This window comes from Astyanax mexicanus, chromosome 18 (genome assembly GCF_023375975.1).
Source record: "Astyanax mexicanus isolate ESR-SI-001 chromosome 18, AstMex3_surface, whole genome shotgun sequence".
In the NCBI taxonomy this organism is placed as follows: Eukaryota; Metazoa; Chordata; class Actinopteri; order Characiformes; family Acestrorhamphidae; genus Astyanax; species Astyanax mexicanus.
In genome coordinates this window covers 19,752,775-19,774,080 of record NC_064425.1, presented here as the reverse complement: position 1 = coordinate 19,774,080, position 21,306 = coordinate 19,752,775, and the positions used below count along the sequence as shown (strand labels likewise).

At 36.7% G+C, this 21,306-nt stretch overlaps 2 protein-coding genes across 2 annotated transcripts; both read right to left on the bottom strand.

The window, feature by feature from the left end:
• Positions 1 to 1,715: 1,715 nt before the first annotated feature.
• Positions 1,716 to 3,302, bottom strand: LOC103038408 (olfactory receptor 52K1-like). The gene has a single exon (XM_007236913.4). It carries the CDS (start codon positions 3,081 to 3,083, stop codon positions 2,136 to 2,138), a length of 948 nt encoding a protein of 315 aa, XP_007236975.3. The 5' UTR covers positions 3,084 to 3,302; the 3' UTR covers positions 1,716 to 2,135.
• Positions 3,303 to 10,483: 7,181 nt separating this feature from the next.
• LOC103038719 (olfactory receptor 52K1-like) lies at positions 10,484 to 13,090 on the bottom strand. Its single transcript, XM_007236914.3, has one exon. The coding sequence runs from the start codon at positions 12,988 to 12,990 to the stop codon at positions 12,043 to 12,045; it is 948 nt and encodes a 315-aa protein (XP_007236976.3). The 5' UTR covers positions 12,991 to 13,090; the 3' UTR covers positions 10,484 to 12,042.
• Between the last annotated feature and the right edge of the window lie 8,216 nt (positions 13,091 to 21,306).

The window sequence follows — 21,306 nt, the reverse complement described above, 5'->3', positions numbered from 1 at the left end:
GACAGAATTGCAAAGATGTACACTGAATGAACAGACCTCCCTATAAAGACTTTGATCAAAGAAAGGCAGAGGCTGGCCTGGCAGATTATTTAGGACAGATGCTTAAATTAGTCTTTTTTGTTTTTCATTTTTGCAGCAGCTGGTTTGTGCCTTTTTAAGTTTAATAGGCTTTTTTAGACAATTTATTTCTTTATTAAACTAATTCTCTCAGATACAATATTACCATAATTGCTTAAACCTATGCTAAGGAATCTCACCATTGATTGACGCTGTTTTGCACAGTTAGCTGCTTCAGAGGGTAAAAGTTGTCAAAGCCCAGAATGTCAAGGGAGCAGAATACATCATATTTTACATCAGCCAGAAGCAGACGAGTGTCACATTAAGGTAGAAAGCTCTAGCACAGAAAGCTTTGGCCATTGCAGGAGCTCTTGAAGAGTTAGAGTTTCATTAATCTAGGACGCTTTTCCCATAAGTCACTGATCAGCCTCTGTCTGAGTGAATGTTCAGAGCAAAAGACATCTGTTCTGGTCATTCTCTGCTGCCTTAATGTTTGAAAAATAGGGCCCTGTGGTGGTGGTCAATGCTGGGGGAGTTTATACCACTCTAGCCTGCATGTGGCATTAAGAATGAAGCCAATAGGCTCATTTTTTTACTCTAGTCGCCATTACTCCTGTACAGAAACTAGACAAGCCGTGTGTTTTGCATGTTTGTGTCAGCAATATCTGAATGTGTTTATTAGAAAAGTTGTCCACAAACATATTTTTAGAAGTATCTTCTTTTATCAGCAACCTGATATGATTTAGAAATAACATAAAACACAGCAACATCAGTTATCTTATTGTTGTATAGCAATAATAATACATGTTCTGCCAATGACTTGGAATATAGGTATTTTTTAAGGTGAAAAGCAATTTTCAAATCACTACATTAGTACTCTTAAGTGAGATATAGCTTAGCATATGTCTTATTACTAATTTTAATACATCTTTTTAATACATCTTTTTTTTAAGATGAGCCCGACAGCTAACTTTTGGCTCTGTGCTCTTTACGAGCACTTAAGCTTTATTTGTTAGAGATCGAGGCTGTCCATCAATCAGACTTATTTGGCATCATAATCCTGATTATCCACTTTCTAAGCAGCGGCTGTGACAGCGGGTGACAGAGATCATCACTATGGGCTGTGCAGCACTGGATTCCCCACTACCTGGTAAGGTGGCGTGTCATTCCTTGAGGGGAGTTTCAGCCTCCTGGGATCTTTGGACCAATGACCTCTGGGCGTGGTTGTTCCCCTATGACATTAAACAGATGTTACAGGATGAATGTGGATTTTACAGCAAGCCTTGGTTCCTCTATCTTGTCGACTACATGACTTTTTTGTATTTGTGAACCACTACCTAACCAAAATCTATGTATCTTTTCAGTGCTTTTATATTTGTTATTATACAGCTAAACAAAACAGTGTTTTTGTTTTCATTCCAATGAAGTTGGAAAAACTCAAAGTTAAATTAAACTGAACAAAGATAAACTAAAACTCTACATTAACCCCCCACTCACTACATTAGTCCTCTTAAGTGAGATAGAGCTTAGCATATGTCTTATTACTAATTTTGGTGGCATTCAAAGGTTTGAACACCCTGGTCATAACTTCGGTGGTGGTGAATAGCTGTAAATTAAATAAGGATATCTTGACAATAAACTTTTTTTTAACTGTTTTAATTTTGCATCAACTGGCCTGTCCTAAAAATAACTGTGAAAAATACATAACTTTACCAGATTTGTTTAGTGTTTAGGTCTGGCATTGTGGTAAAAGTTATGAGAACTCATATAAAGGTATCCAGACTTGTCCAACTCAAAGTATCAAGAGATTTGCATGATGCTCCTTTTTTCCCCCTAAAATTGTAAAATACAAAAAATGTTGAAAAAATGTTTTTAATTGTCTTTAATTGCATGCCTGTTGTAAATCAGTTGCACTTAACTTTTGCATACCACTATACATTGCATTCACATAGACATAACACAGCTAGCTCAACTAGTACATATTTTTTTAATGCAGAACAAAATATAAACACTATCAGTTCAAACGTTCTGGTTAGAATAGCACTCCCAACCACTGTGCTACAGACTATGGATTCATGTTACAAGGGTACAGTTTTTTGTTGTTTTATTAATTTTAAAAGTTGGAGTCGAATTTCTTTTGTTCTCAGTCCATAAATTACTGGATTGCAGCAGCTGGGGAACAGTAAGTACATTGTGCTAAAAAATGTACGGCTGCTTGGAGAGAAATCATTTTTAACTCTATGGGACATAGAAGCTATTAAGGTAAAAGTCAAAGTAGATGTGATGACCATTATATGAGTAATACAAGTATGCAAAGCCTTATAATGGCCTGTGCCAGATTTTGATACAGAGGTGAATATCATTACGTAAGACACAATGATCAAAAGAAAATCTAAACTTACTACAACATAAGCAACTAAAAGTCCTACCAAGTTGTTAATAGAAATATCATCACATGCCAAGTTAACCACTGCCATATGCTCACAAAAACAGTGATCTATCACATTTGTTGAACAGTAAAACCGCCTTCCAACCAGAACAATCATAGTGATCACTAAGACGGCATTTCTCATTAATGGCACTATCATGTATTTTAAAATGTTGGAGAGTTCCATGTCTTTATGATAAAGCAGTGGTCTGCATATAGCAAAGTAACGATCCAGTGCCATACATAACAACAGTGTAGACTGACATGATCCAGAATAATGAATGCAAAACATCTGTATCAAACAACCTGTAAGAGAAATTCCATTCCAGTCAAATAAAAAACTAAGCAGCAAATGAGGCACAAAAAACATGGGCCCTCCCAAATCCACAACTGCCATAAGTCCAATCAGTACAAACATGGGAGAATGCAGAGCCCTGTTCGCTATTATTACATACAACAGCACAGAATTTCCTATGATGGACATTACAAACATCAGAAAAAAGGGAATGAACAGAAAAGGCCTCCATTCTCCCAAAGCATAAAAGCCATTCAGTTTAAACTGGGTGAATGAAATATTGTGAACAGAAACATTCACCATTATTCTTAACTTATTGGAATAGACATTATCCGGTGCACATTTAAAGGCAGTCCTTAGAATAGTACTTTAGTACTTCATAGCACTATATAATATTATTATTTCAAACATTCTGACATAGTAAATTGTCATGTACAGTCTTCTGCTGAATGTATGTAAATGAACAGAACTCAGATCTGAACAAATCAAAGTTGATTATTTTCATCATAATTGTAAAAGATTCTGAAGAACTGTAGTGTGGCAGAGAAAATCTTCCGCTTAAAGTCTTTTAAGCATCTGTGGCTCTAACTATAACTGGCTATGTTCCCACGTGGTACTGCTATGGGGGCTGTTGATTGGTCTGGCATACTACAGTTACGTAACTGACAAAGCTAGCTGGTGAATTAGCAAAACTTTTTTTGATTGTTTGAATTTTCAAACAACAAAACTGAATTTTCACAACAAAAGATTCCTGAAGCATTTTGAGTCTATTATTTAAAGTGGCAGTCCATATTATTTTGATTTAAACTGAAAGCAGAAGCATTTCTGAGTGGAGAAAGTCAAAATACTGTGTTTAACGATACCAGCATGCTGGAATGACCATCCCTGCTAAGCCTAATATATTAATTCTAAAATCTGGTGTGTCTGGTCGCTTTTCACAGGAGTTCTGGCCGTCATGGCTCACTTCATGTCTTATTTGATTGTTGTGCTGTATTTGTTTAGATTTGAAGTTTACTTTGATTGCTGTTATGGACATGATGTGGTAATGTAGGGGGATGCAAGTTGAAAAAGGTTGGGAACCTCTGATGCACACAATAAATGTTCTACATTTTTGTGTCAAACTATTTCATTTTAATTCACCAGATTTCTTGAAGGTTTCATGAAATTTTGACAAGCATCCAATAAAAAAAAGGCTTGAGCAAGGGTCCATGAGGCCACTTTTTCACTGCAGGGTCAGACACAGAGGGTAATTGTTGGTGGCTTTTTCACATGGACATGGTTCGTCACAGAACACTTATAAACTGGACAGGGCCTGGTTTTCTTAGCATGTCTTGTTGTCTCATTGTTTTGAGCAGCTGTTTTTATTGCCCTAATATTGGACTACTTTGGCTTTTTTTATTTTTCTCTGTGTTTTACCACCGATCTTCCTCTGCTAGCACTCATGGCAGCAGCTGTTTCACACCATGGTTAACCCTATCTGCCAAACATGCCTTGCCTAGACACAGCTCGACCAGCCAGAAGCTGGCAGATGCCAGTTTAACCTACACACACTCAGCTTATGGGTGCATGTTTCCATATACTCATCACGCTAGCACATGGTCCTTTTAAGTAATTTGCACAACAGGATCAAAGGTTTTAGCTCAAAGTTCTCCTGTTTGGACCTTCTCATGTTTGGACTCACCCTTGGGTGAGTAAAGCTCTTCCGTTTATTTACAGTAAGCTTAGATTCCCGAATTGCATTAGCATTAGCAGCTAACTGCTTAAGAATTTGTGTTTAGCGCAGTTAGCGGGTAATGCTGCTCCAGTAGTGCTAGCAGGGGTTAGCAGCAGGCAACAGGTTCATAATTCTCACCTCTGAATGGGGAAATAGCGGTTAGCGGCTAATGTTAATGCTACTCCTGTACTGAAGAACTATACTGAAACTCCTGCATAACGCTGCAATTCAGTGGAGTGGCTTTATTGCTCCTGAATACTTGACTGGTAGAATTAATACATAAGGCGCACTGGATTAAAAGGCGCACTGGTGCACACCATGCTAAACTGTGTTCCAGCTGTATGAAACATAATGGAGCATGCTTGAGCTCTATCCACCAGGCAGCATCAACCTCTTAGGGCTACCCATAGCCCTTTGAAACCTGTACCTCAAGCAGAACAGAAATGGGTTTCATTCAGGACTGCCTTCTGTTGGCAGTAGTTTTTGCTGAATGAGTCAACAAACTTCCCTGTTGGCTCCACCTGCCGACTATTCTGCCGATAACCTTTGGTCTAATTCAACCTTCTTGCAAAAAGTCTTGTTGCCATACTTGAATCAACCTATGAGTCTGACGGGCCTTCAAGATGAGCCCGACAGCTAACGTTTGGCTCTGTGCTCTTTACGAGCACTTAAGCTTTATGTGTTAGAGATCGAGGCTGTCCATCAATCAGACTTATTTGGCATCATAATCCTGATTATCCACTTTCTAAGCAGCGGCTGTGACAGCGGGTGACAGAGATCATCACTATGGGCTGTGCAGCACTGGATTCCCCACTACCTGGTAAGGTGGCGTGTTATTCCTTGAGGGGAGTTTCAGCCTCCTGGGATCTTTGGACCAATGACCTCTGGGCGTGGTTGTTCCCCTATGACATTAAACAGATGTTACAGGATGAATGTGGATTTTACAGCAAGCCTTGGTTCCTCTATCTTGTCGACTACATGACTTTTTTGTATTTGTGAACCACTACCTAACCAAAATCTATGTATCTTTTCAGTGCTTTTATATTTGTTATTATACAGCTAAACAAAACAGTGTTTTTGTTTTCATTCCAATGAAGTTGGAAAAACTCAAAGTTAAATTAAACTGAACAAAGATAAACTAAAACTAAAAACTAAACCAAAGTGAAAAAAAGTTCAAGTAAACTAACAAAAAGTCAAAAGAAGTATAAGAAATGAGGTATGTTTCAGTCAGTCATAGGGAAATTAACAACATTTAGCTACCACCTGTGATTAGGAAGTTTCAACTAGTCTTAACTAGAAATGTTTACACTGTGTTTTTCACATTATAATAGCTTCTTTGACAATAGGTTTTTGCAGTATCTGTTTTAGGAGCAGATATCAATTCCTGACACATTTACAACTTTCATATTGTTGTAGCATTGTTGTAGAGTTTATGTTGAACAAAAGCATTTGTAGCACTTTGGGAACAAAGGCCTCAGACTCCAGGGGGTTAAACAATATTTCTGGTTGAAAACATTCATGTTTGATCAGGCATTCAGCTCAGTTTAAAATACCGCAGCTTCGCAAACTTTTATTTTGTAACGGCACTCTTATTCTTATTCATTTTTTTAATTGTCCTCATTTTAAACATATTGCTTTAATTATGTTCGAATCATGTTTTATTCATGCTTTATTCTTATTTTATTTTTTATTTCCATTTATATTGTTATTTTTAACATCTTTTTTATTTTTATTTTGACTTCTCTTTGTATTTTCTAATTTGTAAAGCACTTTGAATGACTGTTGTGTATGAAAGGTGCTATATAAGTACACATGCCTTGCCTTGCCTTAATTCTCAGCAACAACAGTGAATAAAAATCTCTCTAATGCCTCTTAACAAAACCATACAATTGTTTCTATTAGTGCTCAAACATTTTGAGTATTTTTTTTATTGTCCTTTATATAAAATAAATGTTGATTCTTTTATTGACAGTTTCCCCAGGTAGAGAATTACACCATTAAGCTGTTTTTCAAGGTCACTGTCCTTAGCAGGTCAAGGGAAATGTTTCATGTTAGTATTTGGAAAACAAAAGAAACTGAGACAAACATCACTACAACAGAGACCAAGACTAATGATGCATGTTCCTAGAGCTGGGACTGTTTACAATAATTAGTGGTCAAACCGAGTCTAAGTTCATATTAGTATAATTAGTCCCATGGCAGTGCCTGCTGTGGGTTTATGTCCAGTCTAATCCTGTTCCGTGCCTCCTGAGGGCTACTTATCATGTTTGCATGTGAAGCACTGAGAGTACATCCAGCCCTCTTGATATAGTGACAAAATTTAAGTGGCCCTTGAGATGACCCTCAACAAATCCAGCAATAAAAAAGTATGTATTACATAATAGCCAGGGCACACCAAAGAAGACATGTTTTAATTGTATTTATAAAGTGTGTAATGTAATACTTTTAAAATTCATGACTTTTTAATGTCATCTATGTATAAAGCATTTAATTTACATAAGGGATTATATCCCAAAAACTTTCTAAATGTTTCTTTCAGGCTACAACTCTGCACAGTTCAGTCTTGGTTTATTAAACACAAGTGACTAAAAAATTTGGAGGACTGCATCGGGCTCTAACGCATTTTACCCAGGACAGATTGCCAGTCCATATCTGGGCACAGTCATACATACACTTCATACACACACAATCCTATACAATACACATGTCTATACATATATACATGTACATATCACTTTAGAGTATCCAATTTTTCTGGGTAATTTTATAGTATCCAATTTACCTGATTTACCTTCATGTTTTTGGACTGTGGGATGAAACCAGAGTCCCTGGAGAAAACCCATGCAGATAAAGGGAGAAAATGGAAACTCCACCGAGGTAGGGACTTGAACTCGAGGCCAGGGGCGGATCTAGCCATTTTGGGGCCCTAGGCAAAATATAAACAAGGGCCCCTCATTCTTGAAACACACACATAAACCAAATAACTAGATATGGAACGATCGATCGGCAGCGTATCGGTATCGGCCGATTTTCAGCCAAATTACGGTATTGGCGATCGGCAGATATTCTTCTGATTTTAGCCGATCTGATTCAGGAGTTTAGGGTTAAGCAGTTAATCAGAGCTGTGTGTGGATGGAAGGTGAAACTGCTCGCTTACAGGAAGCTGCAGTTCCTCATCCAATCACTAGTCGGAGCTGCAGCAGCAGCACAAGCCCTTTCTTTACACAAGCCCTGTCTTTACTCAGTCAGAGCTACAGCCCAGCCACGGGCTACAGGGCTCAGTTCAGCCAGTCTGGAGCGTTTTTACAGTTTTCTTAAGATCCTCTGTGTAGAAAATAAAGGTTTTAACCCCACTAAACAGATAATACGGCTCTCTACAGTTCAAGGTTAGACTGTGAAGACTATTAAAGGCTATTGGAGGTTATTGAAAGGGTTATTGGGGGCAGAAATCAGTAAAGGCTGGTTAGATTAGTGATTCACGTCCTCGTCCTTTGCTGCGGTGAAACTGTGAATAGGGCTGTCACAGTGATGTTTATGAACCTCATTATAACAGATTTTGTCAGGTATTGACTTATAAATATTTACACACAACTTATATCTCTCCTAAAAATGTGTTTATTTTGGTCAGTAACACTCTTGTGTTTATTTACTATCAGTGTAAATTACCAGTGTTTGCTTTGGCGTGGATGTAATTAGAGGAAACACGTCGTGTGGCACATTGCTACTCATCATATTATGGACTAGTTCAGTGCAAGCAACAGATGGGGGTGTGTGTGTTTGGATAATTAGTATTTAGACATTAATTCGGTATTCTACTGATATTTCTGTTGTTTTTTTTAATAGAAATATTTTTTTCTATACTTTACATAAGTAACAAATTAACATGGTTTTTGGTGTATTTACTGTAGCTGGGATGGTCAAATTTGGGGGCCCCTATGAAGGACAGATTTGGTCGAGGCCCTAGGCAAATGCCTAGGTTTGCCTAATTAAAGAACCGCCTCTGCCCAAGACCCCAGTGCTGGGAGGCTACCGAGCCACCATTTATAATTTAAAATTACCATACAAAGTATTGGCAATTTTGGTCTTGAACACTTGGTAGATAGCAGGGAAACACTTAGACAAAACCTCTGCTATATAGGAAGCTGCCACTGAAGCAGTATTATTAAATGAAATGCATTCTGGGATATTTGGCTGAACCAAATCTACACAAGTCACCTAATAATGCATCCCTAATAATGTGATGATAATGAGTGTTGCAAATGGATAAAAATGCTAAACTACAAAAAGACATTGCTAACAAAAAAAGTTTATCCTAACCAGAAATCCCCGGGTCACATAAAATAAAAGAAAAAACTTTTGGCCGACCATTGTTTTTGGAGCTGATACCAATCCCTGATCATATTCATGTCCCGTAACTGTAGGGGGGGCATTGCTGCAGCAATTCACAAAATATGGATAAAAACAATATTATTGTCATGAAAATAGATACCGGTGCATAGCCAATTCTTCCAATTCTGAAAAAAAAAACGATTAATGCTCTACATCATTTTGATTTGATTGATTTGGGTCATGCAGTTACATTAACCACACCACATATTAGCCATATTCACTCAGTTAATGCTTTTTTAATTCCTTAACAAAAGAAAGCCTGACATTTGAACATTTGAATTTGTTCAGGATTGAACAGAGACAGCAGGATACTGACAGTATAGCAGAAAAAAGTGTAGAATACATTACACTGGAGCCACTGTTACGAACCCAGATCCAAAAATGTAAAAACTAAATAAACTAAATAAAAAATGCAGCAAGGCATGCTGATTCCTATGTTTTTCTTTATATTAAATTCTTAAATTAATAAAAACTCTTTAAAATTAGTAGATTCACTGATGTATACATTTCTGCATGCCACTTCTGATATTTTTTGGATTCATTGATTTACATCCTTTATATTTAGGGTTTTCTTTTTGGGCCTTGTCCTGTAGTTGTCTGGTCATACTCGCTGTACATTTTGAAAAATGGATATACATTTTTTTTAAATAACCTGTTATTAGGCCAAGTACTCTTCCCAAGAACAATTCAGTACAACAGGCTTAAATCAAACCTAAGGACAAATGTGCTCCTTAATTCTTTTAGACCTAAATTATGTTCCGTTAATGGAAAAAATATAGGAATGCTGTTTTTGTCTGTGATGCACACACAACAAAACTCTAATATTCTAATATAAAACCTGTGTTTAGCATGATGCATGATGTCTATTACAATGGACACAGGGTCTGAAGCATTTAAGGAATTACAGTACAAGCTTTTCAAAGTAACCAGAAAGGCCCATGTTAGAAACAGGGAGCCTCGTGAAGAGGTATCTGTGGAAAAAGAAATAGCTAGCTGAGAATATGTTAATGAATATGCTCTCAGTAAGGACAAATGGTCATAAGGACAGCACTTAGTAACAGCCAGCTTGGCAAGTATCACAGCTCATTTACATTGTTTTGTAGCTTTATAAGAGTCTTTCCATTCTTCTTTGCAAAAGTTGTTCTTTGAAATTACAGATTTAATTGGAAGTCTCTGTACAGGACTGTGAGGGCCATAGCAAAACATTTAGCTTGATGCATTTGAAGTAGGCCATAACCATTGTGGATCATCTATTTGGGGTGTGTTTCATTAATCTGCTGGAAAAATCACCACCTTTACTTCTTGAGCTTTTTTTTAAATGCGTGATATTATCTTCTAGAACAGATTTCCCAGGGTTACTGGCAAAACCCATTGTTTCCTCGTGATACTTGTGCCTCTGGCTGAATCTATTAATCACTCATCAGTACGCCAGTGTAACACATTTTTAATGTCTGCTGTTAACATCCCTTTGCCCAATTTCTCTTTGTTACGACCCGGTCTAGGGTCAGGCCATAACAGGAAATGAGAGTGGGCTCTCTCCCCAGAACCTCTGCCAGACCAAACACTAGACACTGAAAATTAATTCAAGGGGTGCTTCAGGGGTGAGCATATGCCAAAATAACAAATAAAACCAACTAACAAACAAAGACAACTAACTGAACCTGCCAAATAAAGAAAATACACAAACTACCCCAACTCCCTGTCACCAAAACAAAATAAAGGTAGTAAAACAAAATGGCACTCCGCCCCTACTTTACTCAAAGAAAAATGTAAACCGCAACATAAACTAAAACAACAAACAGAATACAAACTGGAGATGCCGGGTTGGTCTGAGCAGGAAGTTGATCCAGGTCAGGAAAGGGAAGTAGCCCTGAACATCTCTCTCAGGCTGTGTTTTCTCTTTATAGAGTGTGCCCCTAGTGGCCAATCATGGTCCTGCAACTAAAAACTAAACACAAACAGCACAGAGAGCACACAAGGAAAATAAATACGACCAGGGGTCATAACACCTTACAATGTTAAATTCTTCATTATCCCATATGACCTGTTTGTAAAATGCCTAATGCTTTTGAAACTCAATTATTGTGAGGAGACAAGAAAAGTTTTAATTTTATGATTCTTTCATGAAGGCCATATATGTCGAGGTGTCAGTGCACAGTACAATTCAGCTTCAAAATCTTCCTGAATACATTCAAAAATGGTTTGTCTGGTTTTCTACACAACTTGCACTTTTCTCTGAATGTTTTCTTGGACTTCCAAACTTACAATTCCTGTTAACTGCAACTTGTTAATTATGTTATAAACTAAAGAAACTACTACTTGCAAACACCAATAAGCAGGATACATAGAAGGGTCTTTAGCTACTGATGGTTGGGACAAGTTTTGAGGAGTCCAAATATGTATACATCTAAAAAAAACATGTCCATATCAAATTCACTCTTAGACAAGTTTACTTTCCAAATGTCTGCTTAACCTATTTTTTATTTATTTAATATATTAACACTTGCTTTTGTATGCTTTGTATAGCTCTCATAGGCACAGTTCCTTCTCAGCACAAATTGGTGTATGATGCTTTTTGCTTTTTCACAGCATATCTTCTCAAAAAATCTTTCTTTTTAATTATTTTACTTAGGGCTACACAATACACTGTTTCAGTATCAGCATTTCAATATGCGCATACACACTAGTCATGTCATAGGATTATATCGGACCAGTGTTTTATATTTTGCCCCAATATTTGATAAACAGTATTTTCATGTTTTTTTCCCCCTACTATTGTGCAGACACAATTCTATTAAACAGTAGGGCTCATTAAGGCAAATAATAATAATAATTATACATAAAAAAATGACTTTTTGGACTATTGAAAATTACTAAATATATGCCAACATATTTTATGGAGCCAACACAGGAAGTTAATGCAACTTTTTCAAAATATACAGTCTTTTTTAGATTTAAAAAAAGTTTACTACAGACGTTTGGTGTAGTCATATACAGATCAGTATATATTACATATTAGCATTTACACAATTATATCCATACATTAACTATTCAATTACAGAGATTTAAACATTCAAAACAGAAAAAAATCAACACTTGTGTTCATGTTCATGTTAAAATAACATTTCCAGCTGCAGTCGTTTATACTACGTTATAATGTTACAAGGGTAAGACCTTTAATTGTTTTATTAATTTTAAAATTTGATGTCTTATTTCTTTTGTTCTCAATCCATAAATGATTGGGTTGCAGCAGCTTGGAAACAGCACATACATTGTACTAATAAAGATACGACTATTTGAAGAGAAACCATTGGTCATTCTGTAGGACATGAAAGCCATTAAGGCGAAAGCTATAGTAAATGTGATGACAATTATATGAGTTATACACGTATTCATGGCCTTCAAATGGGTCTTTCCAGATTTTAGAACAGAGACGAATATTATTATATAGGACAAGGTAATGAAAGCAAAATCAACCGTTGGTACTAAGAAAGCAGCCAAAAGTCCAACCAAATTGTTAAAAGAAATATCATCACATGCCAAGTTAACCAGTGCCATATGCTCACAAAAACAGTGATCTATCACATTTGTTGAACAGTAAGACCGTCTGCTAGCTAGACAGACTACTGCAGTAATTAAGACAACATTTCTGATTAATGGCACGATCATATACTTTAAAATATTAGAAAGTTCCATGTGTTTATGGTAAAACAACGGTCTGCATATCGCAAAGTAACGATCCAGGGCCATACATAACAACAGAGTACACTGGCATGATCCAGAATAATGGACACAAAACATCTGTATTAAACAACTCGGCAGAGAAATCCCATTCCAGTCAAATAAAAAACTAAACAACATCTGAGGCACAAAAATCATAGGGCCACCCAAATCCACAACTGCCATGAGTCCAATCAGTACAAACATTGGAGAATGCAGAGCCCTGTTCGCTATTATTACATACAGCAGCACAGAATTTCCTATGATAGACAACACAAACATCAGAAAAAATGGAATGAAGAGGAAAGGTCTCCATTCCCCCAAAGAATAAAAGCCAGTCAGTTTAAACTCTGTAAAAGAAAAGTTTTGCATGTAAACATCCTTCATGTTTCTAACTTATAAGAATAGCCATTAATCTAATTTAAATACAGTACAACAAATAGTACTTCAGTAATATACATTAGTAATACAGAGTACAGGGTACTGTATTGTATTTTTCTTGATTAATCATTGCTTTAAAACACAACATAGTACATATAGTCATGTATTCATAAACGATATGAATAAAATACATAATATACATGTATACATGCACAAAAGTCTAAATTGATTGTATACATCATAATTCTTAAAGCTTTTCATGAACAGAAGCAATAGACAGTAGACTGACAGAAAGAGGCTTGCTCTGAAATGTAAGGGCTTTTCAAGTATCTCTTGCTCTTAATATAATCTAGTTATGTTCCCTGAGGTACTATTTTACATTTATCATCCATCACTTCCCCTGCATCAGACTAACGGATCAACTGAAAAAAACAAGAACCCTCCTAAATATGTGATATTATTATTATTATTATTATTATTATTATTATTATTATTATTATTATTATTATTATTATTATTATTATTATTATTACATCTACTACCAAAAGTATTTAATCGTTGGGTCCACCGAAAGAAAATTACAGGGCAGTTAACCTTCTAGGGAATACACCCACTCTTAAAGACTGTCAAGATTTTTATTATAATCATGATATTTATACAATGTCTACTTTTAAAGGCATTTCATAGTTGGGTCAACAGAAAAAAAGATAGGAAAGGTGTGTGTCACTTAGCCCTTTTGATCTCAGTCAGGTTCTTTTTATGTATACCAAATAGTTTTAGGCAAAACTTTGGATATCCGTTACTTAATAAAACTTGTCAAATGAACTATTTTAGTTCATATTTAGTTTTGTCTGGTTTTTGTGTGACGAATATTATTATATAGGACAAAGTAATGAAAGCAAAATCAACAGTTGGTACCAAGAAAGCAGCCAGTTAACCAGTGCCATATGTTCACAAAAACAGTGATCTATCACATTTGTTGAATGGTAAGAGAGTCTTCTAGCTAGACAGACTACTGCGGTAATTAAGACAACATTTCTGATTATTGGCACAATCATATATTTCAAAATATTAGAAAGTTCCATGTGTTTATGGTAAAACTTTGGCCTGCATATCGCAAAGTAACGATCCAGTGCCATACACAATATTCTAGAAGGATTGAGATCATGGCCCAATTATCCACATTCTAAAGCCAATATCTAACTGATTGATGGCTGATGATATGAGGTTGTGCTAAAGACTTTGAAAAACCCTATCTTACACCCTGCACAACACATGTAGTGATGCTCATTGTTATCTTACACCCCACAAACTATTTATTTATTTTCATGCCTTACACCTGCATAGATTAAATAGCAACAGTGCTTGTGAATATATCTCTGTTGATGGGCATCATTTTCTGGAAATTAGGTGAATTTAGGTAAATTTCTGGCATATTGCTATGTTGGCAACAGAAAACACCAGTGAGACAGCGTCAGATTTACATTGGCTGGACATCTGGACAGTGAATTGTCAACAGCCACATGCCCAACACGCATACAACCACGCTTGTTACGCACATGTGGACACACAGAAGTGAACAAACACCTAAAGTGTGCCTGTTGGCAGCTATGCAAACTTTTACATCAACAATAAACAGAATGAACAAATGTAAATGAACAGGTCAGTTTCCTTTTGCTAAGAAACATTGGACACGTCCAAGTAGCTGCGCCATTTAAATAGTAATGCACTGGGGCGCTCAGCCAAGCTCAGACTACACAACATTTTTGTCCCTCACGATGTTCACTATGTCAGATTAAGCAGTTATTTTCATTTTGTGTCGTTCTCGGGGGACTGGCAACACTACACGTTAGTCACCGACCAATCATCATCCGCATCCTCGCATGAGTTCGTAGGTCATCGCAGGGGAGAAGCATAGAATCTGACAATCATGGCTACAGAAGTCCCTTGCGTGAAGGAAAAAAAATAGGGAAAAGCGACTGTGGGCTCATTTCTTGGTGACCCAAATGGACACAACATGCTTTGTGTTCTCCAGAGAGAACTTAAGGTATGGTAAAAATATAGCTACTTAGGTTTCAGTGTCTGTAAACAGAATATCTCATGAATTAAGTAGATTATTAGATGATTATTAGATTATTCTTCTGTTACTCTGGTCCAGAGAACTGCATGAGCACTGTGCCGCTTTCTTTTCCCGTGTTTACATCTGTGCGCCACAGAACGCTCTGTCTTCCTATTGGTCAGTGTCAGGGAGCACGTCGCAGAGCGTGTCAAACTAGGCGATATAATACAAAAAAATCTAACATGCTAGTCTTTCTGTCGGATGCTCTGACTGTGTTCAATCACTTCAAATTACTGTTTTTTGACTGTGTCACACTACACTGACCTTTGTCGCTTGCGACACTGAAATTCGGATCCGACGCAAACAATTTGTCGGCATAATTGGCCCTGCTCCCTCTGGGTGGGTAGATGGCACTCTCTTTCCACATCACTCCTAGGGTGATGTTTGCAGCACGGGGCAGCTGTGAGCTGGTGTATCGGAGCAGAGACGCTGTGCATTCCTCCAGGCGTGCTGGAATTTTAAGAGTTTAGAAATCAATATTTGGTGAATAACCCTGTTATTTAATCACAGTTTTCATGCATTTTGGCATGTTCTCCTCCACCAGTCTTACACACTGCTTTTGGATAACTTTATGCCACTCCTGGTGCAAAAATTTAAGCAGTTCAGCTTGGTTTGATGGCTTGTGATTATCCATCTTCCTTTTGATTATATTCCAGAGGTTTTCAATTTAGTAAAATTAAAGAAACTCATAATTTTTAGTGGCCTCTTAGTTTTTTTCCAGAGTCGTACATAACTGTTTACTCTTTCTTGAGACTCAACAGTAACAGTGTATTAAAAATGGACTGAAAGACTGGTGGTTTGAGTCCACCCAGGGATGAATGCTGTCATTGTATTCAAAGATTAGAGCACTGGGGTATTGATGAATGGGTTGTGGGTTTGCTACTAGGTCTGAGCAATCAGATAATATTGGGTCCTTATAAGCAAGGCCCTTAACCCTTAGTACTTAGTAGTGTTGAAATACTGATTTTGAATGTGTTTGTGCTCTTAAAACCAGGGGAATATATGCTAAAAACAGCATTTATTGTTTACATTATCAATAAATGTATGTAATAATTCCTATATTTTGGCACCTGTTGTTTAAACTTTAATGTCAGCTATGACAGAGTACTCCAGGTAAAGTATTATAATATCTTATAAGCTGTTTCTTGATCGTTTGCTAAAATCACCATGTATACCATTTTAAGGTCACTGTCCTTAGCAGGTCAAGAGAAATGTTTTATGTTAATATTTAGAAAACAAAACAAATTGAGACAAACAGAGGCCAAGACTAATGGTGTATGTTCCATGATATTGCATTGTTTACAATAATTAATGGCCAAACAAAGTGTAATCTAAGTGCATACTAGTATAATTAGTCCCATGGCAGTGCCTGCTGTGGGCTTATGTCCAGTCTAATCCTGTTCTGTGCCTCCTGAGGGCTACTTATCATGTTTGCACTTAGAGTAAACCCAGCCCTGTTGATATAGAGACAAAATTCAAGTGGCCCTCGAGATGACCCTCTTGGTGATAATAAAGAATATGTTATGCATTACCTAATGGTATAATGTTTAGCATGATTTTAAGTAGTGTATTTATCAAGTATGTAAAAGTAATAATACCATAAAATATAATTTTGCAGCCCTCCAATAGTAAAAAGGTTCAACTAAATTATAAAGTGTCAAAATAAACGAATCAAAAATTCAACAAAAATCGCTTATCAGTATGGCCTCTACTGATTAATTTACAGCCAAAAATTACTGGAAATCTGACCAGTCACGTGTGATCTTAGTCATTATGGAGGCTCATCTATAGCTCTCCGGCCCTTTTCAGCATTCCCAATATGAGCTATGAATTTTTCATAAACCATCAGTGTTTAGAAACACTTGGACTGGATAATTCTGGATGTAAATCCCATGGAACACGTGGAAAACGCACTCTTCAAATACAAGAAACCTAGAGCAGTTGACAAAAGAAAAGGAATCCAAAATTCCAGTTGAAAGGTGTAAGAAACAAGTTGATGGTTATAGGAAACAACTGATTTCAGTTATTTTTTCCAAAGGATGTGCAACCAAATATAATGTTGAGGGACCAATCATTCTGTTTGTCCTATTGTCAAAGTTTTTCGGGAGATAATAAAATTATATAATAATTGTGTTGTTCCAATGCGCACAAAGGAAATAAATGTGTATAACAAAGCATGTGCAGTACTTTCATGTGAAATACTTTCATTTAGGGGTGCCAACACTTTCAGCCAAGCCTGTATGTGTTGTTCATGTGACTGGATGTGAATGAATGAGGTCAATAAAAAAAGAACAGCTTGTTGCTTTTTGTAACTCTTCCAAATAAAACTTAACTCTGAATCTAATAACGTGTATTTAACTATTCAAAACATGTACTGGTCAAACTCAGGCAGCAAGGTTTCTAAACCAAAGGTGGTTACAAAAAACTCAGGTGACATTTAAAAAGCATGTTTAAAAGCAAGTCCAATAATTCCTTTGATTTTCTCTCAAGTACGTCTTTATTTTAAAGAAATGGTTCACTGCATATTCAAATAATTAATATTTATAACAAAAAAAATCACTCCTATTATTGGCACTCATTCCTGTTACTGGCACTCATTCCTGTTACTTTTTATGTTTTAAGGAACAGGACTAAAAGTAACAGGATTGAGTTTTTAGCATAAAATTAGCTAAAACATGAAAAATAGCTAAATGGCGGCTATGCTAATAGCGTGAGGACACTGAGCACATTTTAGTGATTTTCCCAAAAGTTGTATTTTAAAAATAATCAAATAAGATGTAAGAATTAATTTAGGTTACAGTAGTCACAATAAGATCAAATATACACAAAAACAAATGAGGGAAGTTTATTTTGGTCTTCCCATGATCTTCAGAAGAACCAGCTGATGTCACTTCCTGTTGTAGATGTGACTTGTAGAATGCTCCAGGTTTTTAGATCGGATAATGTTTTACAGTAACGGCAATGAGTGAAACCCAGGGACACAACTAAAATGTGTTTTAACTTAAATATTATGGACTTTTTATAAAAAATATATATATTTTTAAAGCATAGAAGGGATTTGGAGTCACACAACAATGCAAACAAATACTTCTCAGATGGATTTTAAAAATCTATGTTCTTATAGTAAAGTTTATAGAGAGTGGGGACAGGTAACAGAGTTTTAAGTAGTTTTTATAGTGTTTTTAATTACATATTGTGGCGGCTCTGGGTTGTGTGTGTGGCTGCCTGCAGGTATGTTTCTGTTCTCCTGTGTGCGAGGATGACAGGGGTGGGGCATCTCCCTTGGGAGGGGTTATGCAGAGAGGGTGGGCACCACTCTGGATCTGCCATCTGGGAGACACACAGCTGGGTTGGTGGCCTTTGGGCTATTTTAGCTCTGTGGGGATGGTTTTAGCTCTCCTAGTCTTGTTAAAGACTATAAGTGAGTGGCAAGCCTGTTCAATGAAGGAGCTGTTGAGCATTCAGCATGAGTCTCACAGGTCTTCCTTTCTCTTCCACGCCACCATATATTACTTTTGCAATTAGGTCAATGTACAAGACACTATGCTTAATAATAAAATGCATTTTAAAGTTAGTTTGTGTGCACCCATTTGGTGAAATGGCCCATAGGTAGCCTGAATGAGTAGCTCAATTGGGACCATATGTTAAGTTTAGTGATGGAATCAGGAAGGGTTAAACATAGGCTCCATCCATCTGTACATTGCCAGTAAAACACACCTGGAACCCACCTAAACCATGTTCCACCCACGTGATCCTGACATGAAAATGTTGGCTTGGGCAGTCATGGGTTAATTTGAAAACAGAATGTATTTGACTTTGGAAAATCCTATGAAGCTTTGTTTAAAGTGGCAGTCTGTAGTATTTTGTTTCTAAACTCAAAGCAGAAGCATTTCTGAGTGGAGAAGGGATAAAATATTGTGTTTATTGGTACCAGTGTGCTGGAATGGAGAGCAGCGGCAGCGACAAAAAGTTGAGATATTTTCAACTTAATGCAAATGAGAATCGAGTTTGCTAGGCGGTAGTTAATCAGCACCACCCGGACCCCACCAATCACAGGCTGATCTACAGAGTGAGAAACCAAGGAGAAGCTCTTTTTCAGACGTTACTGTGTTCTACATTCCCTCTTTCTGCTTGATTACAGAGACGGAGGACCAGCTGGTTAGCTGAATATTTTAACAGGTTTCAGTGGGCAATAAAATAATGGCTTTTAATAAACTTGCTTGAGTGGTGGAGAAAGCGATTGGCAGCGACGCCGCGTCGCTGCAGTTTGAACGTATCGTAACTGAACGCGAGCGGCTGGTGGAGAAATGGAGATTTCAGGAGGGGAAACTCAGACCTCAGTAGCTCATTTACTCAGCAAAAACAGAGAAGAGTCCGCACTAAAATACACTGACAAAACTGAGAACCGTAATATAACAACTCTCTTACATCCACAAAAATTTTCCTCTGACTGAGCTCTCTTTCAATCGCGGCTGGACTTAACCTGGAATAAGATTCATCCGCTCTGAAAAAAGGCCGCATCACACCCACCATTTTAAATAATTCTTCCGCATGCTCGGTGCAATTACTCATTCTCACCAGAGAGAGCCCTTAATCCCCCAAATCCCAAAACGTCATCAGCGTTAAAGTTTTGGTGTTTGGAAACAGACTTTAGCTGTATAAAAATACCAAGTAATCTAAACTATGATAAAAATTTTTTTACCAGATTTATCTATTCTCCTAGATGTTGTTTTAAGTAGGGCTACATTTCTCCTTTCTTTGCACTTTTTGGACATGCTGGCGTCCCATTCGTCCTATCACATTTCCTCCTGGTTCTTCAGGCTAATCAATCTGAACTGTCCAGATATAAACATTTAAAATATACAAATTTGCACAACGAAGCTAAATTAATTTATCCATGATGCGGGGACCCATTCAATCTGATATAAACATTTTCCTTAGCCCAGCATTAGTATTAATGTAGGTAATCTTGCTAATCGTGCTTCTTTACAGATCATGCCAGCGTTAAATATAATGTTTAATTATTGCAAATAATTTACATAATGTCTGTCACCTCTTAAAATGAATGGATTTTTTATGAAAACTGGAATCATTTTATTTTAGTTGGTCAACTACTTGAATCAAATAGTAGACCATACAGTTATATTGACCTAATTAATAAATACAAAATTGACAAATACTCTACAGTGATAATACTCTACAGTGATAAATGCTATACCAGTTGGTGCAAATTTACTGCTGAGAGGTGTAAACTTTCCTTGTCACTCACTTGATTTACTGGATACATATATTGGGAGTATGCTTTCAGCTAAACACCAGCAAAATAATAAGCTGATAAGAGAATTATTTCAGAAAGACACTGCTACAATTCCTTAAGTAATATCATTTTGGAATAGTATTGTAGAGTGCATAGTGTGGTCTTTACCTTTAAAATATTTAATTTCTAACAAAGTGAGAGAAATTAGGCTGAAATTAATATATAACATTTTCTTTTAAAGATTTTCTTTTAAAATATAAGTGTGATATGGAAACTGACTGCTAATTTTGTAAACGTGCTTCTGAAGATGTTACTTACTCTTGTTGCTTGCTATGGATATTTCATATCCATAAATGATATGTAAAAAAAAGTTTGGGAGAAGGACCACACCCAAACTCCACGCTCTAACTCCACCTCTCATCAATAAACCATCCCACCTCCGCCCCAACAACCTCCTGGTTGCTCATTACCAGCCTTTGTCTCAGCTTCTGTAGCAGTTACATCTTTTACCTTAGTTTCCTTCCTCTGTCTCTGCTGGGTCAGTGTCCAGTAGCAGGTTGGAAGCGTCTGATGCCTCATCCACAATGAGAGTGGCCTGGTCTTCCTTTTGTGGGCAGTGAACTCCTCCGTCTTCCACCACCAACTACATCACAATGGCGCAGACTACAGGCTCCACTATCACCTCAGCTTCAGCCAGGCTGTTATGGTTGTTTTTTATGTAAACCTTTTTTATTTATTTATTTTATTTAAGGGTATTTTTGTTTGTTTTTTGTGGTTGATTTTTTATGTAATATTTTTTTGCTTGTTTTCTCATATTTAATTATTTTTGAGGTTGTTTTTTTATTTTTTTCTGGAGTGTGCTACTGTACTTCACATACAAGACTTCAAAAGGACTAAAAGACCTAAAAAAGACCCCTTACACTGAAATTTTGATTTATGCAGATTT